The 24138-nt window shown below is 42.9% G+C and overlaps 1 protein-coding gene across 1 annotated transcript in view; it reads left to right on the plus strand.

Moving 5' to 3' along the window:
* Window positions 1-24138, plus strand: part of ranbp2 (RAN binding protein 2) — a 34792-nt gene that overhangs the window by 4515 nt on the left and 6139 nt on the right. The window contains exons 5-23 of the mRNA XM_079427743.1: window positions 19-243; window positions 1082-1224; window positions 1502-1697; window positions 1775-2075; window positions 2157-2338; window positions 2763-2944; window positions 3023-3146; window positions 3530-3691; window positions 3803-3940; window positions 4045-4176; window positions 7867-8061; window positions 8141-8224; window positions 9954-10092; window positions 10757-10851; window positions 10943-15146; window positions 19377-19556; window positions 21597-21674; window positions 22292-22660; window positions 23800-23886. Coding sequence (XP_079283869.1) covers window positions 19-243; window positions 1082-1224; window positions 1502-1697; window positions 1775-2075; window positions 2157-2338; window positions 2763-2944; window positions 3023-3146; window positions 3530-3691; window positions 3803-3940; window positions 4045-4176; window positions 7867-8061; window positions 8141-8224; window positions 9954-10092; window positions 10757-10851; window positions 10943-15146; window positions 19377-19556; window positions 21597-21674; window positions 22292-22660; window positions 23800-23886 — 7216 coding nt within the window. The remainder of the gene's footprint in view (window positions 1-18; window positions 244-1081; window positions 1225-1501; window positions 1698-1774; window positions 2076-2156; window positions 2339-2762; window positions 2945-3022; window positions 3147-3529; window positions 3692-3802; window positions 3941-4044; window positions 4177-7866; window positions 8062-8140; window positions 8225-9953; window positions 10093-10756; window positions 10852-10942; window positions 15147-19376; window positions 19557-21596; window positions 21675-22291; window positions 22661-23799; window positions 23887-24138) is intronic.

Below are 24138 nucleotides of genomic sequence, written 5' to 3' on the forward strand. Positions count from 1 at the left end.
GAGTCCTCTCTGCCGCAGGAGAAGCTTCTGAGCGCTCAGAGCGGCTCTAACCAGCTGTACGAGCTGCTGCAGTCGGAGCTCAAGCTGCGGCCCGCAGACACCTACATCAACCACAAGCTGGTGCAGCTCTACAGCGCCGACGGCCGGCACGAGGAGGCCATCAAACACTGCCTCGCCGTGGAGAAGGCCGGCGTCCTGAGACACTGTCTGGAGTGGTACCAGCTGCTGGTCAGCACCCTGCAGGTACAGCATCGCCCGTCCTCACGCCACTGTCTCACGGTTTCTTACAGGGGTTGTTTTTAGCTCGTTCATCTTTAAAGGAATAGTTCACCCAAAACTGGCAGCTCAAGACTTCTGTTTGTCTTCAAAACGTATGATGGTATTTAAATGATGGAGGGACAGAGATCTCTCAGGTCCACTTAAGCACAACTTTGATGCTTCAAAAAGTTTTTAAAGACATCATAACAGTAATCCATGTGGTTTAATCTGATCATGTGATGTGATCAGCACTGCAAAAAAATTAAGTGCATTTTGCTTAAAACAAGTAAAATATTCTTAAAACAAGTGTTTTCCTTACCCCACTGGCATATAGTTTCACTTGTTTTAAACAAAATGCACATCATTTAGGGCCAAGTCATTTTGCTTATCTAGTAAAAGTATTTTGATTTTTATATATATATATATATATATATATATATATATATATTTTGACTAGAAACAAGACAATAATACTAAAGAATGTTTTTCCGTGAACAGATTAAATTCACATATAAACGTTGATCAGCATGCACATGTAGAGCTCATCTAATATGGTAAAGCTCAGACATAGAAGAGCGAATGTCATTGAGAGTTCCTCACTGTGAATGAATGAATGGACCGAATCTCTTTCCTTGACACATGTAATGTAAATTTGAACATTGTTTTTTGGGGTTTCTGTCATCATGACTTGTTTTTCAGTAAATTCTCTTGGAGTGAGAAGGTTGTTTTGCGTTCTGTATGTTTCCATGCATGTTTATCATGAAAGGGTTCAGTGGCTCATGGGAAGTAATGCTCCTGATAATCTGACTCTGCTGTATTTCAGAAGTACCTCTGCCAGCCGAGCGTGTCGTCGAACGATCAGGCGTCACGCAAGTTTCACAAAGAGCTTCTGCTGGCACACTGCAGCTGCGTGAGACTGACGCTGGGGCTGAAGAGCTGTGAGGAGAGCACCGCTGCGCTCTGGAGGTACGCCACATAACACACACACACATCACTGACCGTTAGCACGCCACAATTACAGTCACTCTACATGGACATGAATCACATGCTGAACCTTCAGCTACTGAATGTGTTTCGGTCAAAGAAGTTCGGGAGGACTCAAGTCATTGACTGAAACACTGATATTAATATGAATATTACACACTGCAATCATTTTCATGTTGAAATGTATTAATTTGTTTGATTGGATGTCATGTTAATGTTGGCGTCGCTCACGGTCGTCGTTGTTTTTGTTGCGGTGCAGTTTTGACTGTGCGATGCAGGATTTGAAGAACACGGCCACAAACGCTGCGGACGAGCTGGCGGAGGTGTTCACAGAGATGAGGGCGCACCTGTACCTGTACGCCGGGACGCTGCTGCTGAAGAGAGCGCAGGACGGGGCGCAGCAGTGGAGGGCCGTGCTGGATCTGGCCGCTCTCTGTTATCTTGTATCCTATCAGGTATGCTGTTTCCTCTTCTTCACGCCCTCGTGCCTGTGATCCTCCACCTTACAGGGTCTCATCCGCTTCTCCCTCAGGCTCCGAGACCCAAAGCCAAGAGCTTCAAGAGAGAGCAGGCATCCCATGAGCCTCTTGAGCTGCTGGCCTGTGATCGTCAGAGTCAGGCGGGTCACATGCTGCTGAACCTGACCCGGGACGTGGAGCAGCTGCTGAAGGACATGGTGGAGGTGTTCGGGGACCGGAGTGGCCCGGGTCGTCTGTTTGATCAGCTGTTTGGTGCACAGACCCAGGAGCAGCTCTCCTTCATCTGCAATGATGACATCCACGTCCTCGGCGTACACGCACCCAAAGATGTCGATCTGGCCAAGTGGGACAGTGGTGCGTGTCAGACAGGAGCACTAGTGAGTGTGTGTTGGGTCTGCTGTAGATGCTGATGCAGTGTGTGTGTGCGTGTCACAGGAGCGGTGCTGCTGCACGCGGGTGATCTGCAGCAGCTGGTGTGGCTTGGCCTGCAGTGGGCGCTCATGGGTCAAAGCGTGAGTCTGCAGGACTGGCTCAAGCAGCTGTTCCCTCGCCTCACGCTCGAGACCTCCAAACTGGACACCAACGCACCGGAATCCATCTGCCTGCTGGACCTGGAGGTGTGTTCGCTGCTTTAGGCATAAAATGCAAGTCAGTGGCTTCCTGATTTTGAGAATTAAAAAAACACATCAGGCAACACAATCAATATATCTTGACTCCTGATGGAGTTTTTTGAGGTCTTTTATGAAGCGTAATGAAACGGGAGACATTCAAATTCTGCTGTTAAGCAGTTCTACAGAAGACAACAGTGTCATTATTCAGAAATTAATTCATGTCGTTCTACTCAGTGTTGGTGCAGTTAAATTTATAATGTTACTGATATTAAGTGTTTTTTAAAGCCCAAGTCAAAGCAGGTGAAGTCTCTTGACCCGTGCTACGACCTGTGTCTCATCTGACTGCATGAGGACACAAACGGACACACTGGTCTAGACTGTGATGTAGATCTGTGTCTGATGGCAGCGGTGCTGATTGTGTGTGTTGCAGGTGTTTGTGTGCGGCGTGGTGTTCTGCAGTCAGGTGCAGCTACAGGAGAGGGCAAAGATGGAGTCCTGCACTCAGCCGCACGAGCCGCGCTGTCTGCCGCTGCACATCATGAAGCTGCTGTCGTCTGACAGGCAGAGAGAGTGGTGGGATGCCGTCTACAGCCTGATTCACAAGAGAGCGCAGTGAGTGACTCCTCATGCCGCTTGAGCTGTGTTTGTGTGAGACATCATGTGTTCCTGACTGCAGTGTGTGTCTCTCAGGCCCGGGACGTCTGCTAAACTGCGTCTGGTCGTTCAGCACGGTCTGGGCACGCTGCGCGCCGGAGAGAAACACGGCCTTCAGCCGGCGCTGCTCATACACTGGGCTAAACATCTGACTGACGCGGTACGTCCTGATGAGCAGCACCCTCGTCACCTGAGGTCATACACTTCATTTCTTACATCCATCGCAGGCAGCAGCTCATGCAGTCTACTGAGGGAATCAGCTGGACAAATAAGACCGTTTTCATTGCTTTCACACGTTTTGTCTATTGTGTTTCTGCTTTTGTACAGCGTCCTTGAGCTTGGGAAAGTTTCTTTTTTTAGAGTTTCTCTTTCTTTAAGTCTTTAAGTTCGCCCTCCACAAATTAAGTTTGCATGCACTGCTTCATCAGTAGTTTTGTCTTGCTTTCCAATACAAATATCTAAACATCCTTAAATCAAGATACACTTACTGGAGATGTAAAATGAAGTCTTGAGAAATTAAATTCTTGTGTGTGTGTGTGTCAGGCTGAGCGGGTGAACTCCTACTACGCTCAGAAGGAGTACGCTGGTCGCAGTGTGCACTACTGGAAGGTTGTGCTCCCCCTTCTGGAGAAGGTCCGACACAAACGCAGCATCCCTGAACCCCTCCACCCCTTGTTCATGCACTTTCGGAGCAGAGACATACAGGTATCTACATTACTTCTGTCCTTTGGCTGTTGGGAAGATGTGCGTGGCTTCCTGCTGCGGTCTCTTTGTTTTCTGTTGTCGTGTCGTCTCTAATGATCTTTTGGACGTTAGCCTTCTCAGGTGCAAGTATATGAGGGAGATGCCATCATAAGCTTCGCCACACTCCTTGACATCGAGGGCAACACCGAGGAGGCCATCGCGAAGCTGGAGCAGCTCAACAGCATGTCGTCTAACTGGCATCTGGCGAAGGTAACGGTGCAGTCACACTGACTCAGCTTCAGCTCATCCACAGCTCCATCTGAAAGCGCTGTGAGTCTGCCAGCTTTTGACGTGACTCATGTGTTGATCATCAGATCTATCAGAGGCTGTCAGAGGAGGCAGGAAACGGGATTGAGGAAACTCAGGGCAGGTGCACCAACTTCCTCTTGAAGTTCAGAAAATACTTGACCAAGATTTATCAGGCCAATGCAGAGGACATGGAGAAGGTATGTGAAACGCATCACTGACTCCCTCGTATGATGGCTGTGCTGCTCACTTTATTTACACAAGTGGCCATTGCAGGAAATGCAGATTTTTGTGCTGATTGTATTAAAACAGAGTCTGTAGGGTTCAAAAGATACTTTTCAGAAGCACTGCATTCCTTCTGTTCACTCTGATTCCACTAGGGGTGCATACGGCCCAGATTATGCTTAAATTACAGGTTTGAATCATTGTGATGAATCCTTCACTGAACTCTCTGACTGAGCTGCAAGCTTTTATTTCTTTGAGCAGTGTTCGTCTCAGAGTGTAGTTAAGAACTAGTTCTGTGTGGCGTAACCCTGCTGTTGCATGGTTTTAACTGCACTTGAACACAGAGAATCACCCTGAGGGAATGTCACCAGAGAGAATGTGAACACACAATAATCACTAAAAAGAATCTAGTATGCTGTGTTGGGCTGTCCAAACACAAAACCACAAACCATATGGAGAGGAGAATCAGTAAAATGCTCATGGTGTTTAACTAGGAGAAACCCTTGCTGTGTGCGTTGAAGTCGTTTTTGTGATTGATCTACTACTTAGGAAATTGTCGTGAGGACGGTCATTTTTTTTCCAATAGTGTTTGTAATCACATTTCCACACAGATGTGGCCATTGAGTGCGCGCTCAGAGGGAGATGACCACAGGGAATGCTTTAGCACAGGAAAGACATGATCAGTAGGGGGTAGTCATGTAACATTGTACAGAAGTGGTTATTTTTGCTATACTTAAATGCTGGACTGAGCCTGTGTTGTTTTTTTGGGGGTATTTTATTTTTGTGATTTTTAATGATCGTTTTAAAAGCTGGAAACCTGTTAAACATTTTCATTTAGTTCAGATAATTTTGCATGAACTCAGAGAAGATGAGAGAAATTGTTGCACTTAGCAAGAGTTTCCTTTTCTACAGATGAAAGCATAAAAACAAAGCTGCTGGAGGGATATATGGATTATTTTTCTTATATTTGTATGATGTAATAATTATTTTACTGTTATGTTATAAAATGGTATAAAACATAATGAAACGTAAAAAACCACATCCTTTTCTGAATGGAATAAAAAAAATTCTTTGCGAGTTGAACAAACTGTAACTGTCTCCCTGAGAAACTACCTAATGAGGCAAGCTACAAGATAATTTTGAGGGAGGGACCCACCGCCCAAACTAGCATTAGAATATGAAGTGTATTAACAATTTCACAATTCAAGAATAAACGTCAAATCACAAACACACATTCTTTCTTTAGGGATTGAGAAACAACACAAGTGTATATATATTCACATGAATAAAACCCAGCAGGAAATTAGAATAACAAATATATAAGGTCCAAAAGCGCACATGAATGCAATATTGTCACTGTTGTTTGGCAATGAAATTGGAAAAGAAAAACCTTAGCTGTCTAGTGTCCATGTTGTCCATAGAAAAATCCCAATGGTATGAAGCTTAGAGTTGTACCGTTGTTGAGATGAAGACTAGTTGAAGAAATGTCCATTGAGTGATGTGATGCAGTGAAATCCAAAAAATTCAAATCTAAACACCACAACAATGAAGTCAGGCCTTGATACCACTGACCTCCGATTGTAGAACTCATGTTCCAGTTATACCATTTGCATCGACCTCCAACAATGAAGGAATGAAGACAGATGCTACACAAAAATGTCCTTCTACAAACAAGACATATAAACTAGCATTAGCACACCACTTACACATCATCCGCTCACTAGCGGATCTCAGACTTCTGGAGGGGGATGTAGATTCGTAATATTGAATGGAAGTAGGCAGGTGCTGAGCCTGTGGTAGTTCTATATGCAAGCATCAGTGTCTTGAACTTGATGTGAGCTGCAACTGGTAGCCAGTGCAGGGAGATAAAGAGAGGTGTAACATGGGCTCGTTGAAGACCAGTCATGCTGCTGCATTCTGAATCATTTGTAGAGGTTTGATTGTGCTTGATGGAAGTCCAGCCAGAAGATCATTACAGTAGTCCAACCTAGAAATGACAAGGGCCTAGACAAGAAGTTGTGCAGCATGCTCCGTTAGAAAGGGCTTGATCTTTCTGATGTTGTGCAATGCAAACGTGCAAGATCGAGCAGTTTTTGCAATGTGGTCTTTGAAGGTCAGCTGGTCATCAACGATTACACCAAGATTTCTGACCGAAGTCGATGGGGTAATTGTTGAAGGACCTACCTGGATTGTGAGATTATGCTGTAGAGTTGGAGTGGCAGGGAAGACGAGAAGCTCAGTCTTTGCCAGGTTGAGCTGTAGGTGATGATCTTTCATCCATGCCGAGATGTCCACCAGGCAGCCTGAGATGCGTGCAGCTACCGTTGGACCATCTGGTTGAAATGAGAGAGAGAGAGCTGTGTGTCATCAGCGTAGCAATGGTAGGAGAAGCCATGTGCCTGTATGATGGGACCCAGTGATGTAGTGTATATAGAGAAGAGGAGGGGTCCAAGAACTGACCCCTGAGGAACCCCAGTGACCAGTTGGTGTGCTTTGGATACCTCCCCACCACAGGCCACCTTGAAAGACCTACCAGTGAGATAGGATTCAAACCAGCGAAGTGGAGTCCCTGTGATGCCCAGTGATGAAAGGGTGGACAGGAGTGTCTGATGATTCAGTGTCAAAAGCGGCAGATGGACTCAGAGCAGTTTGGGTGAACCATGCTTCCCCCCCTTTCCCAAACAATACTGACTTATTCTCCCCCTTACCTGCCTATATACAAGAGAGAATGCTACCTAGAGCCCCCTAGTGAATGGTTACAAAACTATTGCATCAGGTCTTTCGTTCTTGCACCTAGCTATACTGTTCACTGGAATACAGCTCCATTTGAATTCAAAACTCTTCAACTTTCAAGAAAACAATGTCAGCAGAACAACCTGCAAATTTGTGGGTGCGTAATGAACTAAAAAAAAATTAAAGATTTACTCTCACTGCACATTGTTTTAAAATCAATTTTTTGTAACTAAGTTTTAAGACTCTTTATTTGCAGTCTTTTATTTTAATTAGGCCTAGCTTTCAAATACTGTCAGTTTTATAACAAATAAACAAATATAGATTTGAAGATATAAAATGTTATTTCCAGTCATTTATTATACAGTGAATAAACTGTTTGTGAATAGTGAAGTAATGTTATTTATCTCAGAAGAAAGCTTATTGTTGTTTTAAATTAAATACATGTGGAGAATTAAAGGTTGGACGCCACAGATGTTTTTGTGGAGTAGTAAGCTAGCTTAGGTGGTGGAATTTTCATATTAATTAACATTATTAAAGCAATATACTGACTTGACTTTATTCTCAAAATACAATTTAATCTTGCATTGCTACGACTTTGTTCTCATAATTTAGATTTTCTCAATGTTATGACTTTAATCTCATAGTCCTTTTTGTTTATTTGACTGGGTGTTTAACTGCCAACTGTTGTTCCTTGCTCCACCTGGTGTATATTGTGTGAAGCACAATAATGTTGATCACGCCAACGTGCTGGCGCTAGAGAAAATGCGCATTCTTAATGGCCACATCTGTAATGGTGATTTTTATTGTAATCGGCCAGAGTTATAATATTGTGACACAAATAGTTGCTTGTATGTGTAAACATACTTGGCCAATAAAGCTCATTCTGATTCTTATGACGCACCGCTGGCATGTCTGTATGTGTTTTTGTGAAGTTACCTGTATCTATGGAGGAGGTGATGGATTTGTTGAATGAGGTCAAACAGCAGCTTGAAGATGTTGGTGAGGTGGAGGAAGATCGGGTGGACTATCCTGTGACATCCAGCCCCGGTCAACCCTCTGAAGGCCATGTTAAATTCTCCACACCTTCCCCATCCAAGAGTGTCACGTCACCATCCAAAAGATCTTTGGTACGTCACGGCTCTGCTGTTTCTGCTCAAGCTCTGCGTGCTGTTTACTGTTGCTGATGTCTCTGTCTCCCTCCTGCAGTTCTCCCCCAAAACGCCTCCTCACTGGGTGGAGGACCAGAAGTCACTGCTGCAGATGTTATGCCAGCAGGTCGAAGCCTTGAAGGTCAGTCCGATATCAACAGCCTGCAGAAGAATCAGTCCGTTTCTTTGCTTTTGTTTTTCCTCAGTCTGAATTTACCTTCTGTGCGTTATATTTTTTATTTATGATTTTATTATGGAAGCTTCTTTCTTTTATATATATATATAACTTTTGACATTTTAACTGAGCACAGAGAGACAAACAGTTTGAGCAGAGAATTAGGAGAGTGCTCTCTTGCCAGAACTCCCATTATTATTGAAGCTAATACACTCTCGTGTTCACCTCATGTCTTTTGTACAGAAGCACACTGATCACTGCTTTGAACGGTTGATGAACTTAAACGCCTCTGATTGGCTGTTGCATTCTTGTGCTCAACAGACATGTGATTGGCTACAGCGCTCAATGCTGCAAAAACGCATTGTAAATAGAATTCTTTGCACTCATAAATACACACAAAATACACGTGTTCAAAAGCAGTCGGCTGTCAGCGGGAGCCAAACTGAGTCGGGACATTTTATAATTTCAGAGTGCCGCTACATTGACAACTCTAGCTAAAGCTTTCAAAAGCATCGTTACTTTTCTGTCCATTTTTAATGTCTTCTGTTAAATAATCCATGTTTTATTACTTTAAAGATTTAGTTCACTTCTAGAATAAAAATTTACTGATCATTTACTCACCCCCATGTCATTCAAGATGTTCATGTCTTTCTTCAGTTGAAAAGAAATTAAGGTTTTTGAGGAAAACATTCCAGGATTTTTCTCCATATAGTCGACTGTAATAGAGGCCGACAGGTTAAAGGTCCAAACTGCAGCTTCAAAGAGCTCTGCACGATCCCAGCCGAGGAGTGAGGGTCTTATCTAGTGCAGTGGTCCTCAAAGTGTGGAGGGCGCCCGCCAGGGGCGGTGCACGGGTACTGCAGGGGGGGCGTGGGCCATCCGCAGAAAAAGAAAATAAAACCGTAAACAGCCAACCCACGTAATTTAGAATGGCAGATGGTTCGGTTTGTGAAAGGAAAGAGAAAAGCCATAGATGCAGTTGCACAGACCCAGGCAGGTGCTGGATTTTTTTTATAGGTTGAGATATAGGATTTTTATAGGTTGAGAACCACTGATTTTTTTTGAGAAACGTTGACCACTGACTTTTGAGAAACCCAAAAAGTTTGAGAACCATTGATTTTCTAAAAAAAATTTAATTATATACTTTTTAAGCAAAGAAACTGATAATGCCTTTAAACACTGCACGTCACAACAAAATTGTCACACTAAACAAAGTAAAAATAAAACCTTGCTTTGTTTGGTAATCATTTTCACCAAACATTCTCTGTCAGTGTGAAAAGGGTTTTTACTCTTAAAATTAGATCCAAACCCTGAAACCTGCGTATTATTAGTAGTAGCGTGTTGCAGTTTTTCACAGAGAATTTAATGTAGTGTGATTTAACCAGCTTTCAACTTCAAGCAAAGTGGATGGTAAGGGTAAATTCTCATACAATGAAGCTGTATTAACCCAGTAAATTATTGAATATGGAGTTAAATGGTCTTGTCTGCAGTGCTCTGGCATCTAGCACAGCTTCCAATCCCAGCTCAAGGTCTTTATCTCTCATGTGCCTCTCTCGCTCTTGTTCTACTCTCCTAATAAAGGCATACAAGGCAAAAAATTACTTAATAAAAAAAAAGCTATGATAAATGCCCTGTAGTACCAGCTGAAGTGTTAGTGTTAGGAAATTAATTTTTTATTTTATTTTTTCTCTCGCAGAATGAGGTTCATGACCTGCGCCATAATTCTTCAGATGCCACAGCATCCTCATATAGGATGTATCGAGACAACTACGCTGCAGAAGGACTCCAGGAAACGTTTCCTGCAGCGCAGACATTCCACGGTGTTCCTCTCACTGGTCAGTTCAATGACTTACCCAAATCAGCAGTCTTTGTTTGAAATGTGAAATTGTATATAGTGAAACAGTGGTTCCCAAAGTGTGCCAGACAACACCCCACCCCACACGAGTCTTGGTCACTTTCAGCATTTGAATATACACACTAGGGCTGGGTAAAAAATATCGATTCTCCGATTTTAATCGATCTTCAGTTTAAAAAATCCCCGAATCGATTCTTAATGCGCGTGCTTCACGTAAGAGGATATGAATATTCACCTCTCGTCCTGAAGGTGTCACCATCTTTCGAATTGCTCCACTAAAAAAAACAACTGTGTGCACCCTATTATTAATGTAGATGTGTATTTCAGTAATAAACGTAAGTAGGAGAGTTTCAGTTACCAGCATTTATATCAAAATATGGATCCCATGTCTGTAAAACTAACATTTTAAATGAAATATTGATAACTAATCGATATCGAATCGAAACCATAAAAATAAGAATCGAATCGCAGAATTGGTCACAATACCCAGCCCTAATACACACAGTCTCAAAGTAGAGGTGAGACACAATGAGGCTTGTGCAGGTTTTTCTTCTATGTATGTGCTTTTATGCAAGCTAGCTAAAGAACCACTTGTGTATAGAGTAGTTGAGACATGCCTAAACCATTCCTTTTATTTGTCTCAGTTGCTACTACAGGTCCCTCTGTGTACTACAACCAGTCTCCAGCATATAATTCACAGTATCTTCTGCGCACCGCTGCAAATGTCACACCAACAAAGGTACTGGAGGGATTTTTATGTAAACACAAAATATTCTACCTTATAGTAACGGGGCAGAGTATCTATATCAAAGTATTGTTTGTGTCTGCAGGGCCCAGTATACGGGATGAATCGTCTTCCTCCACAGCAGCATATGTATGCTTACCAACAATCAACACACACTCCACCTCTCCAGTCAACACCCGCATGCATGTATCCTCAAGAGCAGGTCTTCGGTCCTCCCATCCGATTTGAGTCACCAGCTACATCATTACTCTCCCCATACAGTGAGGAGTATTACGGTCACAATGTTCCTCAGCCCACAGGCAATCCAACATTGCCAGAGCCTGGCTATTTCACTAAACCATGTGCTGTTACACCCACACAGCCAACCAGGAGCACTGAAAGCAAGGCTGTCGAGCCCAAGATGAGTTTTGGGCCGCAGGTCACAGGTGAACCTGCTAAGGTTCCTAACTTTGGAGGAGTAGCTACCACCCAAACAACAACAGCAACAACTGCGTTCAAGTTCAACTCCAATTTCAAGTCCAATGATGGGGATTTCACCTTTTCCTCTGGTCAGCTGAAAAATAGTGAAAGCCTCTTGGGACTTCTGACATCAGATATTCCTCCCAAAGCGGAGGTGCCGTCAGAACCGAAACATCAGACTCAAGACCAGCTGCCTAGCCAGAGCGAAGTCTTTACCTTTGGAAGTAAAAATTCTGCAGGATTTTCAGTCACTGATGGTGCTCAGAACAAGATGAGTGTTTTTGGCGACACCGACCAAAGGTTTAGCTTTACAAGTGGAACCAATCCAACATTGGGCTATTCAGAGGCTCAGGAAGGGAAAAGTGGGGAAAGTGACAATGATAGCACCCATGTGGAAGAGGATGAGGATGGGCCTCATTTTGAGCCCATTGTGCCTCTACCTGATAAGGTTGATGTGAAAACTGGTGAGGAGGAGGAGGAGGAGATGTTCTGCAAGAGAGCAAAACTCTTCCGATTTGACTCCGAGACTAAAGAATGGAAAGAGAGGGGTATTGGCAGTATCAAAATCCTGAAGCACAAAACCTCAGGGAAAGTTCGTCTGTTGATGAGGAGGGAGCAGGTTCTGAAAATCTGCGCCAATCACTATATCAATGCCGACATGGCTCTCAAACCAAATGCTGGATCTGACAAATCCTGGGTGTGGTATGCTATGGACTATGCAGATGAAATGCCGAAGACTGAGCAGTTGGCCATTCGTTTTAAAACGGCAGAAGATGCGGCGCTGTTTAAAGTTAAATTTGAGGAGGCTCAAAAGTTCATTTCGGAATCCCCACAAGGCCAACAGACTGAAAAAGAAAACGAAACTCCACAGCCTCAGGTTTCATCCAAAGAAGTGGATCTCAAAACCCTGTTTTCCAAGAAGAAGGGTGAATGGGACTGTGATGTGTGCTGTGTAAGAAACGCTCCCACGTCTGCGGTGTGTGTGGCCTGCAACAGTGCAGCTCCTTCTACAGCACAGGTCAAACCTATAGAGGAACCCAAAGGCTCTGGCCCTGTGGCTCCTCCTGCCAAACAGTTTTCTTTTGGACTTTCTGGAGATTCCGCTAAGAACTCCTCCAGCACTGATGTCAGCTCGAAGGGCTTCATGTTTGGATCTCAAATACCAGTTTCTTTTAAGTTTGGATCAAAGGATACTGTGGTGACATCTACTGGCTTTGGAGCTCAGGCTGAGAAGAAAACAATTCAGGCTGATGCACCAAAACAAGAGAAAGTGTCAGCAGCTCCAGCAGTCCCATTTGGCACTGGATTTGGTGCTCAGTTTGCCAAGAAAGATGGTCAGTGGGACTGTGACTCCTGCCTAGTGAGGAATAATGCCTCAGCAACTGAATGTGTTTCTTGCAAATCCCCCTGCAACACTGAAAAAACTAATGCAGCATCGCAAGTTGGGCTAGCTGCCATGTTTGCTAAAACAGATGGACAGTGGGATTGTGACACTTGCCTGGTAAGAAACGAAGGTTCATCTAACCATTGTGTTTCATGTCAGACTGCAAACCCAAATATAAAAATCAAGACCTCTGCTGCACCATCAAGTTCCTCTTTTACCTTCAGTTTTGGTAGTTCTAGCAGCCAACCTGCTGCAACAGGATTTAAAGCCAATTTCAATCCAGGCACTGCTTTTCAGTTCGGCACGAGCAAGGAAACGGTATCTTCAGAAGGCTTCAAGTTTGGGTCCTCCAAAACTGAGGCTGAAAAATCATCAGGCAGTTCCAGTTTTTCGTTTTCTATGCCGGAGCCTGTTGGCGGATTCAAGTTTGGCATTGCAGAATCTGAGGAAAAACCATCAGAAGGACAGTCCCAAAATGGATCTGCATCTGACCTCCTCAAAAGTATTGCTGAGCTTCACAAAGAGAAAGAAGAAGAGGCAGCCCCAAGTTCCTCAGATCAGTCTGTAGATGCTGATAGTCACAATGATAACCCCCTCTTTACTGGTAAACCTAACGCCTTTAGTTTTGCTGACTTGGCAAAGTCGCAAGGAAGTTTTCAGTTTGGCCAGAAGGATCCCACTTTCAAAGGCTTTGCAGGGGCTGGCAAACAGCTCTTTACAGGGTTTAATTCCGGCCCCAAGGCCGACATCTCTGGCGATCTAGATGATGAAATGTACAAAACTGAGGACAATGACGATATTCAGTTTGAGCCTGTTGTTCAGATGCCAGAGAAGGTCGACCTTGTTACAGGCGAAGAAGATGAGAAAGTCTTGTATTCACAACGCGTCAAGCTCTTCAGATTTGATACGGAAACAAACCAATGGAAAGAAAGAGGAGTTGGCAACCTTAAACTGCTCAAGAATAACCAGAACGGGAGACTGCGAGTTCTTATGAGGAGAGAGCAAGTGTTGAAAGTGTGTGCTAATCATTGGATCACAACCACAATGAACTTAAAGCCCCTCTCTGGCTCCGATAGAGCCTGGATGTGGCTGGCAAGTGACTTCTCAGATGGAGATGCCAAATTAGAACAACTTGCGGCAAAATTCAAAACACCAGAGCTTGCAGAAGAATTCAAGCTGAAATTCGAGGAGTGTCAGCGACTGCTTTTGGATATTCCTTTGCAGACCCCTCACAAGCTCGTGAACACTGGCAGAACGGCCCATCTTATACAGAAAGCTGAAGAAATGAAATCTGGTCTTAAGGACCTCAAATCATTCTTGACTTACCAAAACAAGGATGACGAAAGTGGCGATACAAGTCATAGTACTTCTGCAGTTGTAGTCAAGCTCGACTCTGAGAGCACCGCACCCACTTTAGAATGGGATAATTACGATTTGCGAGAGGAAGTGCATGAGGACTATGCCAGCCCATCTGTGCGCAATACTCCTTCACAGCCAGATTCAGTAGCAAAAAATTTATTCCGCTTTGGCGAATCGTCTACAGGCTTTAGTTTCAGTTTTCAACCTATTCTCAGTCCCTCTAAGTCTCCATCTAAGTTAAACCAGAGCCAGGCTTCTGTTGGCACAGATGATGAGCAAGAAGCATCGCAGGAGGAAGAGAGAGATGGTCAGTACTTCGAGCCTGTTGTGCCACTGCCTGATCTTGTTGAAGTCTCAACAGGAGAGGAGAATGAGCTTGTCCTTTTCAGTCACCGGGCCAAATTATACCGCTATGATAAAGATCTTAGTCAGTGGAAGGAACGAGGTATAGGAGACCTTAAAATACTACAGCACTACGAAACGAAACGTGTCAGACTTGTGATGAGACGGGACCAGGTCCTCAAACTGTGTGCAAACCATTGGATTGCTTCCAATATGAATCTCGAGCCCATGAAAGGAGCCGAGAAAGCGTGGATCTGGAGTGCCTTTGATTATGCTGAGGGGCAGGGCAAGGTGGAACAGCTGGCAGTTCGATTTAAACTCCAGGAAACTGCAAATGCTTTCAAAGAAATCTTCGAAGAGGCAAAGACTGCACAAGAAAAAGACACTCTACTAACCCCGTTTTCTACAAGAGTACCTGCTTCCACCCAGGAGACGCTTTGTGGCAAGGCTGCAGTTGCTGTACTTGAGGAAACCACAAAAGAACGTACTGAACTCTCTGAGGAAAGCAGTCCTAAACTGGATCAGACACCTCAAAGCATCAAGAATGTGGTCTCTCCTCCAAAGTTTGTCTTTGGGTCAGACTCTGTACAGAAGATCTTTGGAAGCCCTTCGCCATCAAAAGAAAAATCTCCGGTTATGATTCCCAGTTCAAAAGATGAGGAAACAGCTGTCTCGAAACTGAAAACCTCTGGACCAGCAGTGACCAACCAGTCTTCAGTTGGGACTCCTTTCAGCATACCAACAAGTAAGCTATGTTCTGTGACCCATAGTTATGAATAAAACGGTATCTCTTTATCTCGCAGCTTTCTAACCCTGCTCCAAACATACCTGCCAACAGTTTAAGTAGTAGACTAGGATTAGCGGCTTGAGGTGTGTTCAACTAAGGCTGGATCTAAGCGCATCTATGGTTTAGGTTCAATTTAGTTTAGTTACTTTTTTAATTGGGACATTCTAAACTTTCTTATTGTGTAGGTTATTGCTGTAAAGCATCCTTGCACCACCCCTTTTCCACCAGCATGAACTGGGTGCTAGTTCAGAGCCAGTACTATTGCTGGTTCGGAGTTGGTTCGACTGGCGAGTCTTCTAAGAACCGCTTTGCCTTTCCACTGGCTAGAGAGCCACCACAGAGCCAGGTCTTACGTCCTGAATACGTCTCACTATCCCTAGCAATACTAGCGTGGCAGCACCAAACACAACAGGTTTATTCGGGAGCGATCCAAAAGCATAAAGAGCCTTCTGCTTTCCAGTCGCTCCCATCTGCTTTTCGCAATGCATCCCGAACAAGCCTAAACACCATCAACAATGGTGGACGTTGCGTTGTTATTTGATGTTCATGGCGTTAAGAACCTACATCAGCATCCAAACACAGCGAATCCAACGTGTTCGTATTTAGCTGTTATTTCAAATATGGCGGTCAGAAGTATTTTGTTGGTCATGGTAACCCCGCCCCAGCCTCTGACGTAAGCGGTTCTTACTTCTAGCCCAGCAATGTTTGGTGCTAATTACGAACCACTTCTCCTGGTTCGGAGCTGGTGCTTTGGGTGTCAAAAGACAAAGAACCGATTAGAAACTAGGCTCTGGCTCCGAACCAGCACTCAAACTGTGTTGGTGAAAAAGGGGTATATGTTTCCTGTGCCTCATTTAAGCCCATATTTATTTTTTTTTTTTTACATATATGGACATATTTTCATCCTCTCAGTTTTTCAACAAAATGGCACAAAACTTTAACACTCAACATTATTTTTTTAGGTTTGGATTTTAGGCTTTTCAAAAATAATCCTATGGCTTTTTGGACCTGCACATCAGCCAACCAGTTTGAAGCCCGAGGTATTTCAGGTCACGGTTTACTGTGACACAGAGCTCTCACTGACTGGCATGAGCCGGGAGACCTGACCTTGGCTGAATGATGTGATAACCCAACATTACTCAATCCAAACATTTGCATGGTCTGAAATCTGCTAACCTTTACTCGTTTGTTTGAAATTTCAGTAGACTTTACAATTAGGGTGCACCAGTGGCTTCCAAAATCCTTCAGGTACTCTGCAGTGAGTGTCTTGCAAAGTTATTTCTTTAAATGTGACACTGGCAAGTCCAAGTATTTCTATCTCGGCTATATAGTTACGACTATTTTTGGCTCTGCTAAACATCATACATGTAGCAGCAGTTTCCCTGTATTGCAGTCAGCTGCTGACTCTTCTGCTGATGTTTTCCCTAACAAATAGAGCTATTTTTGCCAACAGACCAACTAATATGATACCTGTACAGAGTTCAGTTTTTATTGATAAATCTTTATTCAAGCTACAAAAGTTAATCCTCAAGCAGAGCAGTCGAGTGACTTCTCTTTTTCTTTTGTTCTTTGATTTAACGTTACATCAGTCACAGACTGCAGCAGGTTTCACTTTAAAATCAGCGCTGTCTCTTTAAATCCTGATGCACATGACGAGGATACATATCTGATTTTCTCCCAACTCTTTACGGTCATTTAGGGCTTAATAACTAATTTAAGACTGTGTTTACGAGGTAACTCGCCAGAACCAGAAGTGTTTTTGTCTGTTGAAGCTCTTGTGGGAAGCGCTTACAGTATAATATGGTGATTACTGAATTTGATCTTTTAATATTACTGTTTTAAATATATTAATGCACTTTAAGTGTTTTTACAATGTCGCACTGTTTAATGATTGAAATATTGCCACGGGTGCTTAAAATGGATTGCAAATGGCAAAAACTTGCATTTTGTTCACACATCTTTGAGAGGTGATCTAAATATTTGCAGCTGGGAAACGGATGGAAATTTGACCGGCTCGTGCTGTAGTTTAATGGATGTTTTGCCCTCCAAGTCTTCGAGCCGGTCATGTGACTGAAAGCTATGAATAGGTTACTTCCTTTGATAACAATCTTCGTCCAGTGTCGGTGCTTGTCAGAAGTCATGACCGATAACACTCTTTAAAACTGTTTAAACTAGAGTTGTGGTGGATATCTCATAACTCCCTCACACATGCACTTTTCAGCACTGCCATCTATTGTTGTTGCGGTCTCTAGTAGATTGTAGTTATTGCTCTTCCTGTTCTTTATCGGCTGGCTCGGGCCAGTGTTGCCACCTTGTGGACAAACTAATTAGTGCGAAATCAATTCAAGGCATATGTGCGACCTGCATACTCTTCCTCGGGCTGGATGAAGATGATTTGGCCACCTATTAAATAGCCCTGACATGGTTTTAGTTTAATTTGAATGGAAGAAATGCTGAGTTTGTACTGAAGAAGCGGTGGCAGGTGGACGTTCAAAGAATAGCACACTTGTTTTGTTGCTTTGTAAGGGATTTGCGTGAGCTCAAACAGTAGATCATGGCACTTGTAATGCCGAGGTCAATTAATTAAAAAAAATTGTTGATATTTGCACTGGATAGTTATCCTGAAAACTTTTTTTTGGGGACCACATTCTTGTTTCTTTGCTTTGAAATAAGGCGGAAGACACCAAACGAGAGCAGGGATCTCTGCTCTTTCCCGTGAATCACAGCACGCGTCACATGATCTCTGCTTATTTTACGTAACTTTTGTTACATTTGACATGAAATGAGTTCCCCCTATCCATTGCCTAAATGCATGTAATGGATGTTATTGTGAAGAATTCATCTATGTATAGTAGGGATGGGTGATCTTCCCAAAATATCATATCTCGATCTTGTAACACATGATCACAATCCACGATCTGAATCTCGAACTTAGTGTGATCTTGATGGCACACAGCGGTTTCCGTATGAGAAACCTGAAGGAGATCCAGCGAGAAGAGTTTGTGGTGCATCAAAGTCCCTTTCAAGGAAATTCCGTTCACTCGGCGGCCATATTTGCAACGCCTCCGGGCAGCTCAAACAAGACCAAGTCCCATCTAAATGAATGGGGAATCCTGAAATCTCAAAAATAGCTCGCTGAACTCACGATTAAATTACATATTTCAAATCAGCAACAAAATCTGAAATTAACTGCCCCATGAATGTTGTTTCTTATGCTCATAGCGTTTAAAAAGCTTACTTTTCAGGCTAGCTCAGCCAGTACGCATGCGTAGCTCCAACGCGCTTATGACTGCGCATGCGCAGCTGCTGGTCCAGCCTCAGGTTTCTATGGGAACCGGAGCCTCTAACGGCTGCTGCAGTGATGCAATGACTTGACCAATCAACAATTGGCTCTTTCATATAGAAGGCGGAACTATCCTGCCATATTGCGCGTTGCACTTTCTCCCATTCGTGAGTATAGGAGTGAACCGTCTTTGTATTTCTATAGTCTTTGGGTGTATTCACTTTATCAATAGTCCTGTATATTGCAGTAAATATATTGGCAGCACAAGTAAATATAGTGGAAACCAACGTCATCGTTCACTCATTTTCTGCATCAGCGTGTCACTTAACTCTTGTTTTTCTCATGTATTTAAATAACTCATCGTGATCATCCGTGAGAGTCAGTACTGATGTGTGAGGAGCTGACTAGTGACGTATGAGAGCTGCAGACGCTTCATCTCACTGTTTGATAGACAGCATGAGTGTTTGCATGCGTGTGTCTTTGTAGAGTTGCTGATTTAACGTTGGCTGTGAAGTGTGTTGATGTTGAAACGGTCAGAGTACTTCAGTCTGTTACATGCTTTGATACTTGTTGGTTTGAAATGACTCTGATTGCTTTTGAAAGCACTTCTTAAACATGGTAAGAACTTCAAGAGATAGTTCACCAAACATGAAAACTCAGTCTCTCTCTCTTCCAAACCTGTACGACTTCTTTCTGTGGAACATCTCAGGGTTTGTGTTTCCCAGTACAGTATAAAGTCAATGGGACTAATGTTGTTTGGACCCCAGTGAAACGGTCATATTTTTCAGTCGTACAGCTGTGGAACTGCCTGAGTGAGTAAATGATAGCAGTTTTCGTGTTGGGATGAGCTATCCGTTTAGCAGTTGTTGTTGCTGTAGTTAATCTAGTTTTTGTTTATTGCTCAGTTTCCTCACCGTCGGAGCAGAAGAGCGCTCAGGACATGTGTGATGATGATGATGTTCAGATCGTATTTGAGCTGAAGTCAACGAGAGAGCAAGCAGAGCTGGCCGCCAGTCTGATGCTTCCTTCTACGTTCTTCTGTTACAAAAACCGTCCGGGATACGTCAGCGACGATGACAACGATGGTAAGATCCACACTCTATTTAACAGTAAAACACATGACCGAAGCCCAGTTTAGTTGCACTTCTGTACACTTTCATATAGGGCTGCAACTAACGATTATTTTAATAATCGATTAATCTGTCGATTATATTTTCGATTAATCGATTAATCGGATAAAAAACCAAAAACAAGGCATTCATTTCCAACCCTTTATTCAAAAACAGAACTAAAATATTTAGAAAGTGCACAAACACGTTGCTCCTTGAACATCCCAGAGCTGTTATAATAATAATAAAATAAAATAAAAATGGACTAACACAAAAAACATACACATGTATGCTTTACATCTGCCAAATATATAGACTTTTTTTTTTAAATAAAGTGCCACCTGAGCTGCCAGAACAACAGGGGCGTGTCTAGAGCATTTTAAATGGGGGGGCCAGTCTGGGGCACTGCCTCAAAAGAGGGTGGCCGGATACATGGGGTTGGATACATGATGTTAATAGGCCTATATATAGGCTATTAATTGCACAGTGTGAGATTCATTGGTACTCACAGAACTTTGTGAGATCGCGATGAACAAAGAGTGACAGCTTTATTGGTTATAAGCGCTCTTTGCAAGCTTTCTAGGCAATCCATTTAAAATGTAGAACTTTGTTTTTTGCCCACACACGTTGCAAAGTTTTGGGAATGACATCTGCATATTTATGCAGGATTCGCTCTCCAAGTATCAGCATATTGATAGTAGAAGGGACAAAATATGTGAAAATGTGCATTTAAGAGAGCACCCCCACTTATTTTAGAAGCAGCTTTGGTGATTATTTCTGGAACCTGGTTGATATGCTTCTATACCTATATACAAAAACAACAAAATACAAATGCACTACATAAAATAATTTAATAAATGCATATTTACAATTTAAGCACTTAACTAAAATAAGTATTAATAAAATTAATAACTAGAGAAGGCTAACTATATTCAGCTTGCTTCCATTTAGTGAGAAAAGCCTACTCTTCACTTGAATTAGAAAAAAAAAGCTTTTCTGGTCTTCAGTGATGCGAGGATAACGTTTGAGCATACACACAATATCTGAGTGAGACCCGAGCCAATTCATAAAAGAACAATGTAGATTTAAAAGCACACGTCCAGTTTTGTGCGAGTGAAGGAAATCCGCTTGCGAGTGGAGAGATGCGTGCTCGCGCATTACATGATCGCGTAACATTATGCGCTCTCGACATCTATCATTTAGATCACGCTAAAATGCCTAAAATTAATAAAGAAGAGAAGTAAGCGGCCCTAGGTAGCTGACTACACATGCCAAGATACGCCAGATGCAGTTAGAAATTTACTAAAAACAAGCCTATCGCAAGACATCTGGTAGAGGGGGCACCTAACCACGTAGACACGCACCTGCAGAACAATAAATAATTTATAAAAAATAAAGAACAATACAAATCAGAAAATTTAACAGGATTTGTTTGAATGTCAGAACTTGTTCTCTACACTACACTGCAGACGCACACACTCGCAGATGCACACACTCGCAGACGCACACTCGCAGATGCACACACTGACACACACACACACACATTTACTTTGTTCAGACACTTTGCATTGCAGTTAACACACTTTTTCTGTTTATTTAGTGTGAAATGCTCCCACACCTTGGATGACTTGGGTCGCACGGATTTCTCTGCCTCCCATGTATCTTTCCTCTACCTCCGCTCGTTTTTTATTTTAGCTCCGCCCTGTCTATGAGGCGCCGAACTCTGCTAGCATCCGTGCGCGAGAGAGACCGAGTGTGTTCACTCCGCTCCATGCTCAACAATTTTTTTTTTTTTTTTTTTATAATCAAACGTCTCCGCGTCGCGCGACACAACGAATCGATTATGAAATTCGTTGCCAACTCTTTTAGTAATCGATTTTTATCGATTTAATCGATTCGTTGTTGCAGCCCTACTTTCATAGTTAAATCTTTAACAGTATTCACATCTTCTGATTGAAGTGGTTTGTGTCGCAGTGAGATACGGTTAACCTCAGATTCACACCGCTGTGTTTTCAGATGAGGATTTTGAAAGCGCAGTGAGGAATCTGAAGGGGAAGCTGTATGCGGATGGAGCTGATGCAGCGTCTGATCACGGTAGGTGGCTCTAGATCAGTGGTTCTCAAACTGTAGTGTTGTGCAGGGGGTACGTGAACAAAACACTGAAATGTACCGTTAATTTAATTATATCACACTCTTACATAGCATTCAGCGGAGCATGTTTCTCACAAGCAAAATATATAAATATCTGCCTCTAGTGCACAAATAAAATAGTGGTGTTATATTTTGCGGTCAGAAATGCTCCTCTGTTTGCTCGTGTGAGTGTAAACGGTCAGAGATGTTGAGGCAGACGCGACTCTTGCGTACCACATGATGCACGCTCCATTAGGGAATAAAAGAGAGGAAAAAAAGCGATGTGGCTTGGTAAAGGTTTTATTGCCAGTATAAAGGATGATAATTGCTGAATTAAAACAAAAGAATAGGATTATGGATTATGTCTCATACCTGGCGCAGATGTGAAAGGCTCTGTTTCCTTAAACTAGTTTGTCATGCATTCCTTTATTTCAACACATTTACAGGTAAATCTTAGTATTTTAAATCAGCGATTAATCACAGTCCAGGACTGTGTCTGCTGCTCAGCGATGTTGCTCTTCTCATCAGAGCTGTGTGTAGTGATGAGCAGCATGTATAGATGGAGTTGCTCATGTTTACAGACTCGGAGGTCACTCTGGTGTGGGAGAAGCGTCCGACTGTAGACGAGGAGCTGAGAGCTAGACGCCTCCTGCTGCCTCCCACCTTCCTGTGCGGCGTCAGCAGCGACTCCGAAGCAGAGGCCGAGAAACCAGACGACTTCAACACTGAGCTCCAGAAGCTGCAGCAGGCACAGGTGACGTGTGCTTCTGATCTTCACATCGCTGCGAGTCCGGTCTGCAGCACAGCACCAGCTCTTCAGGTGAAGCCTTCCCATGATGCAGCAGCTGTGGACACGAGCGGAGGCGGAGCAGAAGAGCGTCAGACAGACAGCCGTCCCATCGACCTCTCCACCAAGAGAAGCAGCGAGAGCGACTCCAGCACAGCTACAGGTGAGCGAGAGTTAAACCTTGAGAAGCTTCTCTCAAAGCAGTCCGATTCCTAATATTAACTCAGTAATTACAAATCATGGGAAATGTTTGCTTTGTGAATAAATGCATTTACTCAACCGCTGTTGTTTTAATAGAGAAATAGGCTATTGCCATTTGGAATTAGTAGAATTACTTGGAATTTCACTGTTATGTTTTTAGTTTGTTTTACTAGTTCTCAATGTAGACAGAGATTGCATAAATCTTTGGGATTAATTTATATAATAAAAGCCTATAATAGATCAGTACACTAGATGAGGTCAAATACACCATGTAGGAGTCCACATTGATTTGTGCTTACTGGTGCAATACCTGAAATACAAAAGAAAATGTCTCATGACAAGAATTATTACTGATTTGATCAGTTTAACCATTATACAGCATGATGAAAATTGGACTAAAACCTGACTAAAATGCTCATACATTGCATCGACTTAAACTTGACTAAACAAAAACAGGACAAGGTTGTCTAAATATGATGTCTAAAATGTACATTTGAGTAAGACTAAAATAAAAATGGCTGCCAAAATTAATACTGCTGTACGGTTGATTAAATAATCTTATTGTTAAAATGTCAAGTTTTCATAGACTAAAACTAGACTAAAACGTTGAGACTTTTAGACGACTAAAACTAAATGGGATAAGGTTGACTAAATATGATAAACTTACAAGGATATTTTACCACAGGTCTAAAATAGCTGACAAAATTAACACTATATACTCAAGTCATTTGCCCACCGGCGAATATAGCTGCTGCTTGGACTTTTGACTAAGTATACAAAAATATGATGCCGGTGGGCTTAAATGGGTTAGCATACTAACAAAAAGTTGCCATTTTTCGTAACCTCACCAAATAAAGAATATTGGTGTTGGATGTGGCGCTTCCTACCCTCAAGATGAACAGCACCATGATAAACCATGATGCAGACCCAACCGTGAGAGCTTTCAGCAGTTACTCTCAACACATGATCGTCTGTAAGATGTATGAGAGGACAGGATAGAAGCACATGAGCTGTGAGTTAGTGAGTGAGGATCCGGCTCAGAGACACTGATCATCTGCTGAATGCTGTTTAGCGTGTGATGTGTTTGCTTTCCTCCTGCAGGTCTGTCTTTTGGATTCGCCTCTGCGGCTGGGTTTTCATTTGCAGAACTCGCAAAGACTTCAGGGGAATTTGCATTTGGAAAAAAAGGTGAGTCTGTTTACCTGTTCACCTGTGTTTCCCGCTTCACCAGTCTGATTCATTAGACAGAAGCAGCTTGAGGACCATTTATTTGATTTCTCAGATTAAACCGTGCAGTCCAATTCACTGCTCCTTCTACTGAGCTGTCTCTATAGGCCTGTGTGATATGACAAATATTTTCAGTGTTATCCTAGTAAAAAAAATAATATTGGATTATATAGTATGTCTTCATGATTTGTCGTTCTGCTGGCATCAATAGCT

The sequence above is a fragment of the Barbus barbus genome, assembly GCF_936440315.1.
Source record: "Barbus barbus genome assembly, chromosome: 10".
Classification (NCBI taxonomy): Eukaryota; Metazoa; Chordata; class Actinopteri; order Cypriniformes; family Cyprinidae; genus Barbus; species Barbus barbus.